Below are 18555 nucleotides of genomic sequence, written 5' to 3'. Positions count from 1 at the left end.
CTTTCTTAGTAGTGGTCTTTGAAATGAATGTTTTCTTCCATCCAGGGCGCTTGAGTTCCCAATGCAAATCCATAACACTTGCATGCTGACTGAACCGACCAGTAACAAATCTAGCAGGTTGCCTCTGAATTGCTTTAATGTCTTCTTTCTATCCTAAGTGGTGCGGATCCCAAACACTTGAGGAGTACTCAAGAATAGGTTGCACTAGCACTCTATGTGCTGTCTCCTTCACAGATGAACTATACTTTCCTAAAATTCTCCCAATAAACCAAAATTAACCATTTACCTTCCCTACTACAATCCTCATATGCTCGTTCCATTTCAGATCACTTTGCAACTTTATGCCCAGAAATTTAAAAGATGTGACTGTGTCAAACAACACACTACTATTGCTATATTCAAACATTACAGGTTTGTTTTTTTCTACTCATCTGCTTTATCTTACATTTTTCTACATTAAGAGCCAGCTGCAATTCATCACAAAAATTAGAAATTTGGTCTAGGTCATCTTGTATCAACCAACAGTCTTCTATCCTAGACAGTGTCCTGTGCACCATGTCACCACCAGCAAACAACCGCAGATTGCTGCCAACCCTGTCAGCCATATCATTTATGTATATAGAAAATAGCAACAGTCCTATCGCACTTCCCTGGGGCACTCCTGATGTCACCCCTGTCCCTAATGAACACTCACCATTGAGGACAGCATATGGGGTTCTATTACTTTAGAAGTCTTCAAGCTAGTGACATATCTGGGAGCCTATTCCATAGGATGTACCTTTGTTAATGGCCTGCAGTGGTGTTCCATGTCAAATGCTTTTCAAAAATCTAGAAATATGGAATCTGCCTGTTGCTCTTCATCTACTTTTCAGAAAACTAGAAATATGGAATCTTCATCCACATCATGTGAAAAAAGAGCAAGCTGTGTTTCACACGATTCATGGACATGAGCTTTTCAGTCTCTAGGAAATTTATTACATTTGAACTCAGAACATGCTCTAGGATCTGCAGCAAGCTGATGTTAAGGATATTGGCCTGTAATTTTGCAGGTCTGTTCTGGCTTTGAAAACTTGCACATTTCCTTAACTTTTGTGTGTGACTTCTTGTGCCACCACTTGATCAGTAGATTTTTTATCTATCCATTTATATTATGTGACAAAAAATTAGTAACAGCGCTTACAGTTTTACTTTTTCAGCAGCTCTGAATATGCGTACCTATTCCTTTGTCCTTCTGAGAATCATATCTGATACTAGGAAACCTTTTTATATCAATTGTCACTGCAGCCACCTCCAGTTATCCTTCCTGTTCTCCATTGTAATAGTTTTATTCATCCTACTGTCCAAAAAATTATACAGGGTGTCCCAGGAGGAATAGTCAATATTCAGGGATATGACAGGAACACTCATTTGAAGCAAAATACTTCATTTGGACACATGCCTTTTTCTGAATCCTTTTCAAGATAGAATACATTTGATGTACATTTGTTTTTGGGCTAGTGGTGTGCACATTATGTGTCTTACCCCCATCCACTTTGATGTTTGATGTTTTATATGCATTAGGTAAAATGTCACACATCCACACTAACGAAAAATATGCAGATACGGAGTATGTTCAGTAGAGTGATTAAGAGTTTTCAGCACATTGCATGAAAAGTATTCTTCCACGTTCCCATTTTTCTTCTATATGTACAGTTCAGCAACCTATGCAGGAACACATTGTTTAAATGATGCAGTGTAGTCCTATTGCCAGTGCAAGGTGCTTTTTTTACACTTTCTGCATGTATCACTCTCCCAAGAACAAGTGTATGGCAAACACTGCAGGCAGAAAACATATCCATTTCACATGCAATGTGTCCACAATCTTCAAATTGCTGACAATGCCACTTGACTTGTATTTTGTCACTGTTTAAATGACAATCATTATTTAATCTCCTTAATACTGAAGTGGGAAATGGGTTATTTTCACCGCTTTCAAGTCTGTCATTTGGTGAGCCAGCTTTTACTGCCTTGCCCATGCACTGAGTTCAGGGTGTAGGCTCAGGTAATTCTAATTTATCAAACATGTGATTATATAATAATATATTTATTGGCAAAGGTAGATGCACTAAAGAACTTGCAAAAATACTGTCTGAAATGTTCTCATTCCGTGGTTGTGTGACTGTGGTAAATAGCTCAAGCATTTATCCCAGAGGGTGTATACTCCTCAGTGATCAGGCACACAGTGGTTGCGGAGAGCCGAATGATGCATGTCCGACCAAACACACAAATTACATTTCACCTTGTGGGGCTCCATTTAATTCATGGATGCAATGGAATGCAGTGAACAATCGGTGCTGTTCAGATACTCTAATGTGTCAGTGGGGAGCGTACATTTTGCTCGACCCACATGGTCCATGACTAACAGAATCTACAGTTGGAGTAAACATCCACACAGCATGGGGTCTAGCTTGCACTAGCTTTTGCTTTGTCTCTTCTGTGCCTGTTGGTGTTGCAGCAAAGCCAAAAGTTACCTAATGGTAAAATCTGTGCTCATGGGTGAATACTGGTGCACCACCATCCCTCTTAGAGAGCAAGCTCTGTAGCCGTAAGAAGTGAAAGGAAACTATCTGCAGCCAGCGTATGTTTGGAGCTCATGCACTTCATGCTGACGTCAGTGTGAGTGCAAAGGCAATGGGCTTGTCAGTTGTGATTAGGCAGCAGAAACCTGGAGTGGCAGTTGATGTGCCTTGATGTGTGTGGCAGCAGGAGTCCAGAGACCATGGAGAGTCTAGGCTCATGCAAATGCGGTGTCATCGGGACCAAAATGCTGGTCCAGGAATTGCAACAGACAGGCCCAGTAGTGTGGGGGCCAGTGTTTGGAGCTCAATGGGAAGGTGACACAGTGACAGTTGTGGGGGTCAATTCAGCCTCAATGCAGGGTGTGCCAGAGGCAGAGAGGTATGGCAGTGAGTCCAGGAGCTGCAACAGACAAACAGTCAGTGAGATGGGTGGCAACGTCTGAAGCTCTATTGGAGGTGAGATCATGGCTGGTGAGGCGGCCTGCCAGAGACAATGTCTCAATGCTAGGCAGCAGGTGGGGTGTGTGCTGGCTGTGTTCTGCAGTGTGAAGTCGTTATGTTGCAGCTTGGGCATTTGAAGGCATCATGGACATTTGAAGCAGACATAGCGGCTGGCTCTTATGATGAAGTCTGTTGTTTGCTGTGGTAGGGGGCTGGTATGCTTGAGGGAGTCAGGGTCTGGCCGGCTGCTAGGCTGGGGTGGAGGTAGGCTGAGGCACACATTGCTGCAGGGTGATAGCTGGCAGTGTCCGTGCACCACTGGCAGTTATGGGGGGAGGGGGGGGGGGGCTCTGCCTGACTGGTTGCATGAGGAGCATCCTCCATTAACAGGTCCTCTGCCAGGCTGAGGAACTGCCCCAGCAGCTGGTACAGTCAAGACATAAGCCACTTTGAGTCAGTCAATGGAAACTTTAGTCAGTTTGCTGTTACATTTTATCTGCTGAGTCCTCTCATCACGGATGACTGTGTGATGTGGTCCTGAGTAGGGCAGCCTAAGTGGTGGCTGTACTGCATCTACGCATAACGTAACACATGCTGTAAGTTGATGTGAACAAATACTTTGCTAGTGCCATGCCAGACTGGCTGCCAGTGGTGGGGCTGAGGCATTGTGTGGCAGTGTTACCTCCTGCATGAATTCACCAGGGCTTGTAAGCGATTGACTGTGGATGAAGTCTACAGGTGAAACACCAATCTTATCCTTTGGTGTTATTTGCAGGCTGAGAGTATGAGCAGAAGTGCCTCCATCCAGGCAACATTGTGACACATCAGGGACACTTTCAGTGTTGGATGAAGCCGTTCAACTATGCTGTTAGACACTGGGTAGTAGCTGGGCATTCCATGTAGTGGCACACCATACAGTCAGGTAACGTGTAAACAGCACACTGGTGAACTGCAGCTGCAGTCTGTTGTTATCAGACAGGGGCAGCCAAAACATGCCACCCAAGTTTCACAGAAGGCCTCTGGCCAGCATGTGAAACTGTCCATCATTATCAGTAGATTCCGCTTGCCTTGGGACAGAGTAAATAGGTCCAAGATGTCTGCATGGACATGTGTGAAGCAGCTTGTCACGTCAAGGAAGGTGCTGATGGGTGCATGGGTATGTCTCCCAACTTTGCCATGCTGCCACATGGTGCAAGTACATGCCCTTTACCGGCATTCTTTCTGGAATCCCATCCAGATGAAACGTGCAACCACAAGCGTCACAGTGGTGTCTACACCAGGATGTGATAGCCCATAGATGCAGTTGAATGTGCTGCACTGGAATTTCCTGGCAGAAATAGCTGATGTGCACCTGTCAAAACGTAGCACCAAATCTTGCGGGAGGAACCAGAAATGGGTATTAGTTCCAGCTGTAGGCAGCTGTAGGTGTCATGGCAAAGCTGTCCAATAGTTCATTACTCTCCTGTTATTGCGCGACGTCCTCAAAATTGACAGGAGAGGAGACAATCGTGAGACAAGCAGTCGGCAATGATGTCCATCCCAGTAACAGGTCAAATGTCAGTGGTGAACTGCGACACTTAATCCAGCTGTTGTCGTTGATGTGGTGAACAGTTGATATTGTTGCTCCAATACACGTGAGTTATCGGCTTGTGGTAGGGGAAAATGATGAAAGGAGGGGCTTTTACTGATGAACAGAAGTATTTCACCACTTGGTAGACTGCAAGCAACTTGCAGTTGTAAGCACTCCACAAGATTGTGACACTGATAACTTGTGCAAAAAGAAGTCTAGTGACTGCGAGCTGCTGCCAACGCATTGTTGGAGTGCTGCGGTCTGGGGCACACCACAGGTTCTAAGCTGAAGAACACTGCCTGCTTTCGCTATCCTATTATCTCCAGACTCATTGTTGAGCTGATCAGCTGTATGATTCCAATGTCAGCAAGCAGCTTGTGGTGGATGAGGAAATCTGTGACCAGGATTGGCTTGTTAAAGTGAATCTCCATGTGGATGTGCAGAGCAGTACGCAGCCTACATTCTGGTGATGAATATCCTATGTTTTTATGGTGGAAATTGTGTGCTGCCATGAGACACAGAGTTTCAGTCTTTCTAAGGTCTCTTAACATCGTCCAATGGCAAATTGACAGATCTGAACCATTGTTCACCAGGTACCTCATGCACCCACCCTATTCCATTATAATTAGGTGCTTTGATACTGCACCACACCTGGGTGCATCTAGGCTGGTATTTTGGTGTGAGTGTGGTGGGCAACACTTGGTCACTTCATTGCGCAAATTGGTGCTCAACAGTAACAGCTCAGAGATGGTTCCATTAGAATGGATGTTGCTGCATTGCCGACTGCACGAGCTGGGTACCTATAGCCAGATCTGCTGCCCTTTGGCCATGAGCACACCAACTGATTGACCTGTATGGCAAGTGCTGCCACCTGGGCAAGCAAGTTCTGCACTATGTGGTGTATGTTGGAGTCTGAGCCAGTGGATGTGAGAGGTGTGTACTACCATGTAGGTGAGGTGCAGTGTTGTAGGCTGCTGTGGCCACAGTATTAGGCACCATTGCTAGTGCTTCGTGTACCCGATCAGCTGAGTATGAAATGGTGTCCAGCTGCATGTCCGTCTGCAGGGCTATTATCATTTGCACCCGTGTACCTGAGCACCCAGACAGTGTGTAAAAGTGAGTCTGGGACCGCATCAGACTGTGTGAGGCTTCATAGGTGGCAGAGGAACTGAGGTTTCCAGTCACCGCTTTCCTCTTCGCAATGCAGTTGATGCACCTGTTGTTCTTCAGATGATGAAATCCTTAAGATTAATTCCTCCTTTAATTCCTCCTTCAGCTGTTTATACAAGGAATGAATCAGTGGAGTGGTGATTACATTCTGGACTTCAACTATGTAGTACTGAACGAGTTATCTCACTAGTGTACAAATCTGGTGAGTTTGCAAGTAACATTGTTACTTACTAAAACCATCTTGACTTGGATAAACCACATGAAAGAGGTTGCAGGGCCAAAAGGGGGGCAGCGTAACCAAAATATGTCCTGTGCTAGTCAAATGGTTCAAATGGCTCTGAGCACTATGGGACTTAACATCTGAGGTCATCAGTCCCCTAGAACTTGGAACTACTTAAACCTAACTAACCTAAGGATATCACACACACCCATACCCAAGTCAGGATTCGAACCTGCGACCATAGCGGTCATGCGGTTCCAAACTGAAGCTCCTAGAATCCCTCGGCCATTGCCCCCTATGGTGGGGGGTAACATCGGTGTGGTGCTGTTTTGTGTATGCAAATTTTTGTGAGCTGGCTCCAGGTGGGCCGGATCCGTGCATGCACGCTGTGTCTGCAGCTCAGCCTCCAAGAGGCAATAGCATGCCAGCAGCTCTTCCATTGCTTTTGTAGCTCCTCCATGGTTATTATAATGCAATAGCTAATTTCTCATGCACAGGGGAAAACACACACATGAAAAGAATAAACATTTAACATTAAAACCACGTGCACACGCAGCTACAGCCAACACAGAAATGTTTGACTGGAAGTCCACTCAAGTTTACTCTTCACTTTTGCCAATCCAGTCCATCACCATGTATTAGCATACAGATCATGTTAGGATCATCAGTGAAGCAGGAAAAGATTTATTTCCACCACTTTCAAGTCTGTTGTGTGGTCAGCTGGCTTTTACTGCCACACCCCTAAAGTTCGGGGTGTACACTCAGGTGGTGGTAATCTAACAAACATGTGACTATGTAATAATACATTTACTGGCAAAGGTTGGTGCACTGACAAACTTGCAAAAATATTCTCTGAAATGTTCACAAGTTGCAATCACTTGACTGCAGTAATAGCTCGACCACTGATCTTGGAGGGTACACACTCCTCAATGATTGAGCACATAGTACAACTTTGTGGTCATGGAGAGAAGAGGGCTATGGAACTGGCCAAACATGCAAATTATCTAGTATCTCACAGGGTGCCATTTAATTCATGGGTGCAACAAAAAGTAGTGAGTGAAATATCAACGTCTGTTCAAGTTCGCAAATGCTTCATGTTTTGTGCTTCGCCTATGTGGCCCATGGGCGATGGATTCTGGTGTAAATGTCCACTCAGCATGAAGGTCTAGCTCACAGTGGCATTTACTTTGTCTCTTCCATGCATGTAGGTGCTACTCTGTTGCAAAAAGTTGGCCCAACAGTAAAGTAAGCACTTTTGGTGGTGAAATAATGATGTGCCACCATTCATGCAATTCTGTGACAGGGCTGCCACTATACTATATTCACTGATGAAGCAACACTTACACAGAATGCAATCAAAAAAACACATAATAGCAGTGGTCTGCATTTTGAAACTTTTTTCTTGAGGGCACAGGTTCTTGGATGATCTTTCATATTTAGTACACACTGAATTTAAAAATGTAACTCACTTTGTTCAGTTTGGTTAAGTTTCTTTGCTATGTTAATATTTTTGTAGTAGCCTATTAGATACATAACTCAATCAAGTATTTGAAATTTTTAAGTTTGGTGTCGCAAAGCAAAATAATTTCCACATCCTATAGTTACATTAAATATATCAATATTATTAAAAGGAAAATTGCCACTCACCATATATCAGAGATGCTGAGTTGCAGAGAAGCACAACAAAAACACTGTCACAAATAAAGCTTTCGGCCCATAAGGCTTTTGTCAAAAATAGACGGCACACACACATGCAACTCACACACACATGACTGCAGTTTCTGGCAACTGTAGCCACACTGGCTACAGTTGCCTGAGACTATAGTCATGTGCGTGTGAGTTGCATTTGCATGATTGTGTGTGTGTGTATCTGCCATCTGTTTCTGACAAAGACCTTAGGGGCTTAAAGCTTTATCTGTGACAGTCTTTTTGTTGTGCCTATCTGTCTCAGCATCTCCACTGTATGGTGAGTGGCAACTTTCCTTTTCATAATATTGTTACACTCCATCCTGGATCTAGGATTAAATATATGGTATTCTAATAAATGCAGCTAAGAAGGATGATAAGACACTTGTAATTCCCTGTGTTTTATTTAAGTCCTTAAAAGTGATGCCAGAGGTACAATTATAGCTGGCAACCCTTTATACAGAGATGGAATTGGCAACTCTGTGGGAGAGAGAGAGGTGGGATTGAACTGACCTCGCTTCTGACTTGTATTAACCTGCAGGCTTGTATGATTTGAACTTTATGAGTGAAAGCTACATTGTTACAAACAGATCAAAAGTGCAACAGTCATCCTGACTGATTTTGCTACATTTGTGGTAAAGTCATCATGCCACACAGGAAGTCAAATATTACTCCTTTTCTGGGGAAAATATATTATGCATACTTTGGAGTTAAAATTGGTTATAAGGACAAGCCCTTCACACCACATGTATGCTGCAAAACATATATTTAAAGTCTATGGTGCTGGAGAAAAATGCAGGAAAAGTGTCTCAGTTTTGGTGTACCTATGATAGGTACCCTATGATGCTCAACACCCACAGAAATTGGGGAAGGAAGAAAAAGGAAAAGAAAATTGAAAAATTGGGGGAAAACTTAGAGTTGTTAATTAGACCACCTTCGATGTTGCGCTGTTGTGCTGACCCATGCAAGCACAGCATAGCCCTTCTCAGTCCTCCAGAAACAACTGACAAATGCTCAGCACTTCTGTCTCATGAAAATCTCTGCCAGTCATTGCCCAATGGCTGGTGGGGATTTAAACCAGCCAAGTTTACATCTTTTTTGCATAACACAGTATCATTGACAATTATTTATAATTACATTTATTTTCTTTATTTCTTTGTTGTAGTTGGTTTTTGTAATGGATAGATTCATTGTTCCCTGATTAATGAAGAAAAATGATTCAGCTACAATGTATGCACATAGTGCTCCTGATGGTTTCAATTCAGCTGTTTTATTAAATAAAACAAAGAAAACTAGTCATTTTGGTGGTGACCAAACCTTTCAAAACAGTGGAAAGATGAGAAGTGTGGTAAAGTGTTTCATCATATAAGTAAAGAAATGAGTTCCTCTAGTGGACCTTTGGAAAGGAAACTGAACAAGACAAGGATGTGATAAAAGCATTCATTGAGGTCAGGTTTTCTTCTCGAAACAAAGCGTTAGAAAAGTCTGCTTTTCTGGAAAGTCAAATTATCATATTTCTTGCTGTAGTAGGAAAAATGCAGTTGATAAAGGTGTGAATAGGCAGCATTTAATGTATAAGGGTAAGAAGGGAGAAATGAAGATAGAAAGAGTATTTCTGTTGAGAATGTTATCTTCACTGCATTATCTCATGGTGCAGAGTTAGCAATCCTTGGTCACACAGATGAAAATTCTAATTCTAATAATTATTAGAGTTAGTGGCTGCAGATAAATGTGATTTGTCCTGTTGGCTTGAGTATACAAAGTACAAATGGCTTTTACACAACATAACAAATGAAACAGGTTCTATTACAGATAACGAAGTCTTACACAATTTGATAAAGTTTGAACTATTCCCAATACCATTTGATAACTATGGATGAAACTAGAAATGTATGTCAACACAAGCAAGTTTTGATTTGCTTTTGATGTGTCAGTGGGTATAATTTTCAAATTAATGAATTAGTTTTTGTTTCTGTAATACTGAATCTACTACAGCTGAAGTATTGTTGACAGTTTTAATGGATGTTATCATTTATTTTTCTCTACATATCAAGTCATGCAGAGTTATTGCTAGTGATGGAGTGGAAAACATGACCAACGCTTTTTCTGGATAACAAGCAAAAGTCAGAGAACTGAGCTACGTATTCTATATGTTCTTTGTTTGGCCCATTCTTTGAACCTTGTGACCCAAGAAGCAAAGCAAAACGAGTCCTTGCTACAAACTGTCTTTCAAATGTGACAGAAATTACCAATTTTGTACACATGTCCACCAAATGACCAACAATATTTGAGTCTCTGCATCGAGCATTATGCATTCTGTAGCTCCTTGGCCTTTTTGCCCTGTCAGGTGATGCTCCAGAATAAATTCCTGAGTTCTTCAATTTTTTGTGTTGTTTTGAATTTATCATTGTCACTACACTCCGTATTAAAATTTTAGAGCCAGCTGAAATACTGAATGATTTTCTTAAAAACTTCTTTCTACAACTCCAAAACACCACATACAATATTAATAGTGTCCAAGATGTTGTGAAGCTACCTCAAACTGATGAAAGTTTTGATGAAATATTGAGCCCTTGCTTGGAATTGATCAAAGAATTTGATGTCAAAGATCTAAAACTTCCCAAAGTTCATAAGATTTATTGAGAACTTGATGACAGCACTCTACCCTATGCTTTTGCCAGCCCCTGTGATTGTTACCAGTGGATTTATTTTGAGATTTTAGGTAGTGTCATTCAGTGTTTCAATGAGTGACTTTCTAAAGCTGCTATCACTTCGTTCAAACAAATATAAACATTTCTTATGTCCAAAACTAAAGATTTCAGTAATGTAATAGAATTTTATAAGGATGACTTTGACCCAGAAACTTAAACTTTGCACAGAAATATGATATGAAATGTGTGTAAAAATTATTTCAGTGGAAATATGGAAGACTTAGTTTGACTCCTTTCCTCAAATATGAACATCAGAGAATTGAACCCAGAGGTGATTAAACTTATGACGATCACTTTAAATACAGCAATTTCTACATGTACAGCAGAACATCAGTACATTCTTTCTCTACCCTTAGAAGATTAAAAATTACCTCTGCAACACCATGACACAAGAGAAATTAAATGACAATGCTTTGATGCATGTCCATAACAAGAACCAAAAAACTTGGATCTTGACACTGACACAAACATTTTCATCAAACGGTCCACTGTTCATAGGATTACATTCTTTGTGAATGAGAAATAGAAAGTCTACAAATATTTGAAAAATAAAACAATTCTCTGTGGATTGTGGATTACTTTTTGTATTAATCAATTAGTCTGAAAAAAAAAAAAACAAATAAACTATAGTTTGCTTATCTTCATCAATCGCTGCTCATTCAAAAATACCTGAAACTGGATTTTTAGGAGGATTAGTTTTCAATGTTTGTGAGCTGTGATTTTTCAAAAGCCAGCACCCTTGATCTATGATTTGGAGGGAAGGCAGAGATTATACTACAGACTGTTATTTCTTTGTGACAAATTTACAGGGTAAGTTAATGAGTTTGATTCTTATGAACTGAATATGTCTCTTTATTAGTGGCTTTTAAATTTATTATAATAAGTATCTTAAGTAAATCAACTGCAATTACCATAGTCATTAGAATGGTCTCGGTAGTGCGATTAAGTGGCCACCAAGATTTCCAGACCTTATGCTATTAGATTTTTGTTTGTGGGGTTGGATGAAGTCTGAGGTGTACAAATAAAAGGTGAATGCATGAGATGAACAGCTTGGTCGCAACATGGACACTGCTGCCTTCATTGGCGAACATGTAGAGGCACTCAGACAAGCAATACAACATGTTCTCCCAAGAGTACGCAAATGATTTGAAGCGGACAGCGGGATATTCAAACATGTATTGTGAACTGCACAACACCTGTAATGTGACATTAATAATAGTGCTTAGAGATGAATGTATTATAAACACGTATTTTACAATTGATACTTTGTAAAACACGTCTTGTAATGTTTACTAACTGTTCTACACGTACACATGTTTAAACCTGACTGTGTGTTGATTGATAATGACAATAAATAACAATGTACACTAAATGTGTTCTATTTTGGAAACCATCCCAAATAGTGGATATATCTGTATCAAGTTTTTTGCTTCGGATCAGATCCTCTCATATCCTTGAATACTGACCATTCCTCCTGGGACACCCTGTATAATTTGTGATTACCGATTTTTGACAGTCATTTCAATCTTGTAGAAACTCATTAAGTTATTACAATTTTTATTCTCTGCATTTAAGAGAACTGTCAGAAAAAATAGAAGAAACTGGTGGTTTCCTTTATAGAACTTGTATATGTCATGCTGTTTCATTTGTTCATTAAGTTATAACCCTTGTTTTCTCAGATATCTTACTTCCATATGAATTAATTAACTTCAAACTATTTTGAGTTTTTTCTGTGTTACAGCACTCAATTTAGGCAGTGTGCTTTCCATGGGATTGTCTGGTATCTTAGCTGCTGCTGGTGGATGGCAACTGGTGTTCTACTTCTTTGGTGCTTTAGCTGTTGTATGGTTTATACCATGGATTTTCCTCATTTATGATTCTCCTGATAAACATCCACGTATTTCTGAGGAGGAAAAAGAATATATTCTTAGCAGTCTTGGTGAGGAACTTAATGCAAAGAAGGTGTGTAAAAAAGATAAACTGGTTGAATATAATTTAATTTCTCACATAAACAAAATGGAAATTCAAAACTTCAGAAGGAAACAGAGCTTAACAGTTGAAAGAATACTTTTTGTTAGTGTGGAAGCTTCTTTTTTTCTAGAAAAACGAGTGAAACTTTTCTTAATGTGTATTCACTTGATATAAAAAAAATAACATGCAGAAATCTCAATAAACCATTTTCAAAAGATAAATTTGCTTAAGAATGAGTAAATGTTGCATACTGTTTGGAAAGCTACCTTGCATTAAGATTATCATTTCCAAGTCTTTACCTTGAAAACAATAAAAGTAATGAATGATTCACTACTGGGAATCTATTGTGATTCTTTAGACTTATTTCAGGGATTTATTACAACCATGAGGTAATAATCTATAGGTACTTTCAGTTAAGTTACACGTGGGACTACTCATCTTGTAACTTCACACAACTCTCTCACTATGCACATTTGTAAATAGAACACAAAATTCCTAACTTGTCATAACATCCTCCTGCCACAAGCCACTTGAACTCTCTCTCTCTAGTAAGAACTACTTAATTAAAGATGGGCTTTCTGTGATATTAGCTTTATTATTTTTATGAGATGTAGCTCAGCTATCTGCATCAGTACAACAGTGGTGGATAGAGAAAAACCGCAAGGAGGGAGTACAAAAGATATCTTGGACTACCTTCACTTTTACCATAATAAACTGATCACTCTCACTCTTGACTAATCTTGACACTTGCACTTGCTGCAACTAGGACTTTTTACTTATTCATTCTTCAGTCTTAATATTTCTGCTTCTGAATGTAAACTAGCTTCCTATTTGGTGAATAATCCATATTTATAATTCTACATATTGAAGGTTCTCTGTACAAGAAAACATTAGAATATTCATGACTTTTCTCTAACAAATGCCAGACAGAATAATGTATCGAGACCACTAGAATGTCCACGACCTTTCTCGTAGGTATGTGTTAGCTATCTATGTCCCAGACAGAAATGAATAAAATATGATGATGCGGACGCATGTGCTACACAGGAAAGTACAACCAGTCGAGTCGACTGCCGAAAGAAATGAACAAATGCATGATAATCTTTCTCCCAGGAGTGCTAGTCATTCAGAGTGTGCAGAAGGGCTATGAAGTTTGTTAAGTAGGGGAGGGATACACTACTGGCAGAATTAAAGTTGTGAATACAAGTCATGTGTAAAACCTTGATTTTTCTGTAATATTAACATGCAGCTGCTCCCAGATAATTGAACACATTAAAGGGTCCATTTCCAAGACGTGAGGAGATGTGCTGGTCCTGGATTGAATCTGCCTCCCAGATAAATGACAGAGGCCTATGTGTCAGCCAAATTGTATGTGTTTTTAGGCAGTTTTCCACATCTACCTAGGTAATTACTGGGCTGGTTGGTTCTTCCCAAAATTGTGGAACCATACTGTCTCCAACCCAGCATTAGCTGGATGATGGGGACAGGACAGGAAAAAGGGGATCAACACACAGAACATGTACGTACTTAAGTTGTGCAAAACCAGTGAAATATGTAAGAAGATATGCAATCTCACAAAATCATTTTATTCAGTATTTAATGCTAAACAATAATTTCAACTGAAATCAACTTATGAATTATACCATAGCCTACTGTATTATCTTAATATGCACTAATGTGTCACATAAAGATGAAAAGTACATTAAGAAGGTACATTTTAAATAACAAGTACTTAATTATTTTATTTCGGAAGTCTGTAATGCACTAATAAAAAAATTGTTTGCAGTCGCATCTGTTTACTAAAATAGCCATCTTCCCTTAAATTTTTGTGGTACCCCATATCACATTTCATTCTGAAATGCGAAGAACAACCAGCTACTTTTACAAATTGTCTGCAGTCATAGAACATTGATTGCAAGAAAGAATGTTTTTGTAGGATGATGATGGTGCAAATTTTAGGAGAGGAAATATTCCTGGAGAGATGTCTGCTGCAGTATCTTCTTCACCCCAATTGAGGATACTGCAGATACTGACAAAAATAGACTAACCTCGATTTCTTGTCAAATCAGTGTCAAACCTATTCACTACCCTTTGCCCAGTGTCACGTCTACTGTCAATTAGCTTGCATTTGATAATTCTCAATTATCACTAACAATTTCTGTGAAGGCAACTCATTAGATTCTAATTCTTTAATGATACTCGCAAGGAAGCTGAAGATGCTATGGATGTACACCAGAGAATTTTTTATTTTCGCATCAGTGACAACATATTGTGCATCTCCTGCTGAAAATATCCTCTCGAAAATGAATGAATCAGCATTTTCAGGGATTGAAAATGTTCATTATAAAAACCAGTAACTTCAATCCATGTGCCCAACTTCATCAGAACAGGTGGAAATCGTGAGTTTGGCTACAGTTCTCTATACAGTGACTCACAATGTGAGGCTTTAAGAAAAACTTTATTGGTGTATGAAATTATTTTATTTGCTTATGGATAGCTGCCATGCACTTTTTCACCAATTATGTTGCAGTGCATGGCTCAGACAGGTGCATGGATTAAATGTGGAAATACACGTAGGGCAGTTGTGGTCTTAAGCATGTAAGCCACAGTACCTGATTATATAACGAGAACTTTTTCTTCTTGAATTCCCACAGGCCACAGCGCTTGAAGACTGTCATTCACAAAATGAGCTACTGCTGATTTGTCCATTCCAGCACTCTGAAGAAAATCAGTAATAGCTCTGAGTGTTCTTCCTTATAGAGTTTGCCAACAATGAGACAATCAATGAAATATCTACATATGTCCATTGTTGGGTCAACAGCTATTCATATGTGGTAGTTACTTATATAGCACTAAACACTTTTCAGAGCATCATAATAGCAAAAATATAAATAGTTTTTTCTTAATGTTGAGTCACTGTACTTTTGCAGAATAAACAATATTCAGGCACTTGAACTTGGTACCATGGAATGTTTGCAGCAACCATAGTGGAATACACATTGTAAAAATTCTTTTCTGGAGTTTTGAGTCTTTTGCATCAGCATCAATAACTCTTGCTTTTTATGCGGGTTTATTGGCCAATTCTTTGCATGTGTGTCACTGTGTATGTTGTGAAGTTGGGACTTCACAGAGCACCTGATCTGCATATTGCACACTTAATATAGAACACACTATCCATCAGCAATGAAAGCACCATCCATTGTAACCCAAGATCTTAATTTAGATGATAGTTTTGATGCAAGAGGAGACATCATGAACGCTAACAGTTACAAATCCTTAAGAAGTACCATTTGGCTGCCTTTTCTTGCCACACACACTGCCACTAGCAGGTGGGTATCTTTGGGCTGATAGTCTTTCTCGCACTATGACCAATCTCAGCAGTTCACAAAGCCCTTTACTACACACATCAATGGTTACTACAATGGTAGACACAGCTTTGTTATTGTATCTACTTTGCTTTGAAAAACTCAAATACTTAATAATAGAAAATTAAGCAGAAGTAAAAGAGTTGGACAAAAATATGGAAACAACAAAAAACACAACACATTACCATGCCTAATTTGGTGTAGGAAACCTGTTGGCATTTTAAACAGCTTCCAGTCATCTCAGAATGGATAAATACAGATCCTGAATGGTTGTCTAGGGAGTCTTATACCATTCTTCCTTTAAAACAGTGCCACATTCAGATAATGAGGATTGAGATGGATAGTCATCATGCACTCTTCTCTCCAAAGCAGACCACAAAGGCTGACTAATATTGAGATCTGGTACCTGCGGTGGCCAGGTGAGATGCAACGCTTCATTCTCATGCTCACAAAATCAGTCTTTGATGATGTGAGCTGTGTGAACAGGGATTGTGTTTTCTTGGAAACATGGCATCACCACTGGTAAACAAACACTGCATCGTGAGATGAACATCAGCAGCCAAAATAGTGACATAATCCTTGGCGGTATTGTGACCCTGCAAAGTATGCTTGGGGCCTATGGAATACCATAATATGGCTGCCCAAATCATCAATGAACCCCCATTGTATTTCAATCTTGGGACATAAACATGACCAGAAGTTGTAAACAGTATAAAACTAGATTCATCCAATGAAATGACTTTCTTCCATTGGTCCATAGTACAGGTTTTATTGCTATGACACCAAGTTTTCCTTTATGGACATTTGCATCAGTGATGAGTGGGTTTGGAATTCCAGGTCACACTGCAGTTCCCTGCTTACAGTGCTCTCTTCACATTGTTTTGGTGCTGATAAGGTGTGCAAATGTGACAATCACTCCTACAATGACTTTTGCAGCTGTTCTCTTACTTTTCATCACAATCCTCTTCAATGATCATCTGTCACAATCTCTCAACACCACACTTTTATCTGCATTGTGACTAAGCAGATGATGTTTCTCCACTTTCCCTGTATGCAGTACATAAATCTTTAATATGATTCTTCTCAAAAGACCGAACACTTCACCTCTCTTGGTTATGAGAGTACCCACCACTCAAGCACCAAAAATTTTCCCATGTTTGAATTCACTTAACTATGACATAATGCATTCACAACTACTTAGGATACTGTTCCAATCATGATGACATGGAACATACTGAGGACATTGAAAAGATGTTGTTCGTGGGTAAATTCAACAGTCCAACCTACAGGCTTTACTAACATCTGCATTTACGTTCAAGCATGCATCTCTCATGATGTTTTCATATTTTTGTCCAACCTCTGTATGTCCTTCACAATCCAATTCACACTGCAACTAACCATATTTCATTGCATCTAGAACTTGATTTTTAGAGATAATTTTTCTTCCTGTCTTCAACTTTCATGGCAGGTCTGATTTGAATATTTTTGTAAGGAAGCTGTTACTGATGGTTGGGGAAATATGGAGATGGGTAAAAAAAAGCAATAATATGTAATTTTATGAAGTGTAAAGTAAAAAAAAGTAAAAAAACAAGTAATTATAGTCAAATACATAAAAATATATAATGATAGAATGAAATATATTAACTCTGGCAACAAAAATCTTAAATATTTATGCTTGTCATGTACACAGGAGCAAAGGAAAATAACAAGTTATTGCATAAAAATCGGACTCTGTTCATGAGTAATGCCAGTGTTACTTATTTAATAATAGATAATAGCAACAAGAGGCAAAATTCTGTATGTGAATCATCAATTGACAGACAGTCTTAGTGTATCTGGAACCTTCACAACAGTACACACATTTCTGAAGAGTGAAAGATTCTTTTCAGATATAGGTACAAGTAAATTGGTTTTAAATATCTGTGAGCACTGAAGTTCATCAGTCATATTTATATGAGTGTTTATGTGAGGTCTTAAAGATTTTGCTCCAAAATACAGCATTTTTCACATGACTTTCACTGAGGTTTAAACATTATGAGTGTTTTCCCTATTAGCTATGATTATAGTATCACCCTTCAACCAAAATTTACTACGTAAAGTGTGATATAGTGAGTAGGAAAGGAGTGACAAAAACAATGAAGACTGACTATATGTGCAAAATCACAGAGGGTTTTAAAAGATGCACATCTTGAATGTAATGCTAAAAGAAATGTGTACATCTGGTAACAATACATTCGTAGGAATTTGCAGATGATATGATAGTGGAAGCTCTATAATTGTACTACTTATGCATAGTGCATACCACATTGTGAGTACAGAGAGGTTGTGAAGAATTTTTAAGTAGCTGTCTAAAATAAAAATAATTGCCACTGACTGACCATTCTGTCAGTTCTTGGTAGAATATTTTACAAATTATGAATGAAATATACACAACACTTGTGAAAGAGCATCAAATAATGGTTATCCTCCTACCTTAGTGGATTCCATAAAGCACAAAAAGCAGAAACAACTGGTGTACTCTCTTCTTTACCTTGTCATTGACCCACCAGCTCAAGAATGCCATAAAAGGTGAACAATTCCATACTCAGGAAAAGTCTCACTGGATGTAGACAGAAAGCTTAAATCCAGGAACATAAAAACATCATTTTATGTGCACAACACAACAGGACATGTCTTGCCCAGTGGTAAAGACAGAATTCCAGCTTTGGAAAAGGCTGGAATAAATAAAATTACTTGTAACTGTGGTAAAACCTATGTAGGTCAGTTGGGCAAGGCAATACGTATCATCTGAAGGAATGCCAAAAAAGATGGGAGCTTAAAAAAGGAGACTACTTTTGCAGACCATCTGCTTAAAGAAGGCCAC

At 39.3% G+C, this 18555-nt stretch overlaps 1 protein-coding gene across 1 annotated transcript in view; it reads left to right on the top strand.

Moving 5' to 3' along the window:
* The window catches only part of LOC124595906 (sialin-like), a 71600-nt gene that overhangs the window by 29001 nt on the left and 24044 nt on the right, over positions 1–18555 (top strand). The window contains exon 5 of the mRNA XM_047134817.1: positions 12098–12318. Coding sequence (XP_046990773.1) covers positions 12098–12318 — 221 coding nt within the window. The remainder of the gene's footprint in view (positions 1–12097; positions 12319–18555) is intronic.

Source organism: Schistocerca americana, chromosome 2, assembly GCF_021461395.2.
Source record: "Schistocerca americana isolate TAMUIC-IGC-003095 chromosome 2, iqSchAmer2.1, whole genome shotgun sequence".
Taxonomy (NCBI): Eukaryota; Metazoa; Arthropoda; class Insecta; order Orthoptera; family Acrididae; genus Schistocerca; species Schistocerca americana.
The sequence above is the reverse complement of the archived record's forward strand: the minus strand, read 5'-3'. Positions and strand labels throughout refer to the sequence as shown.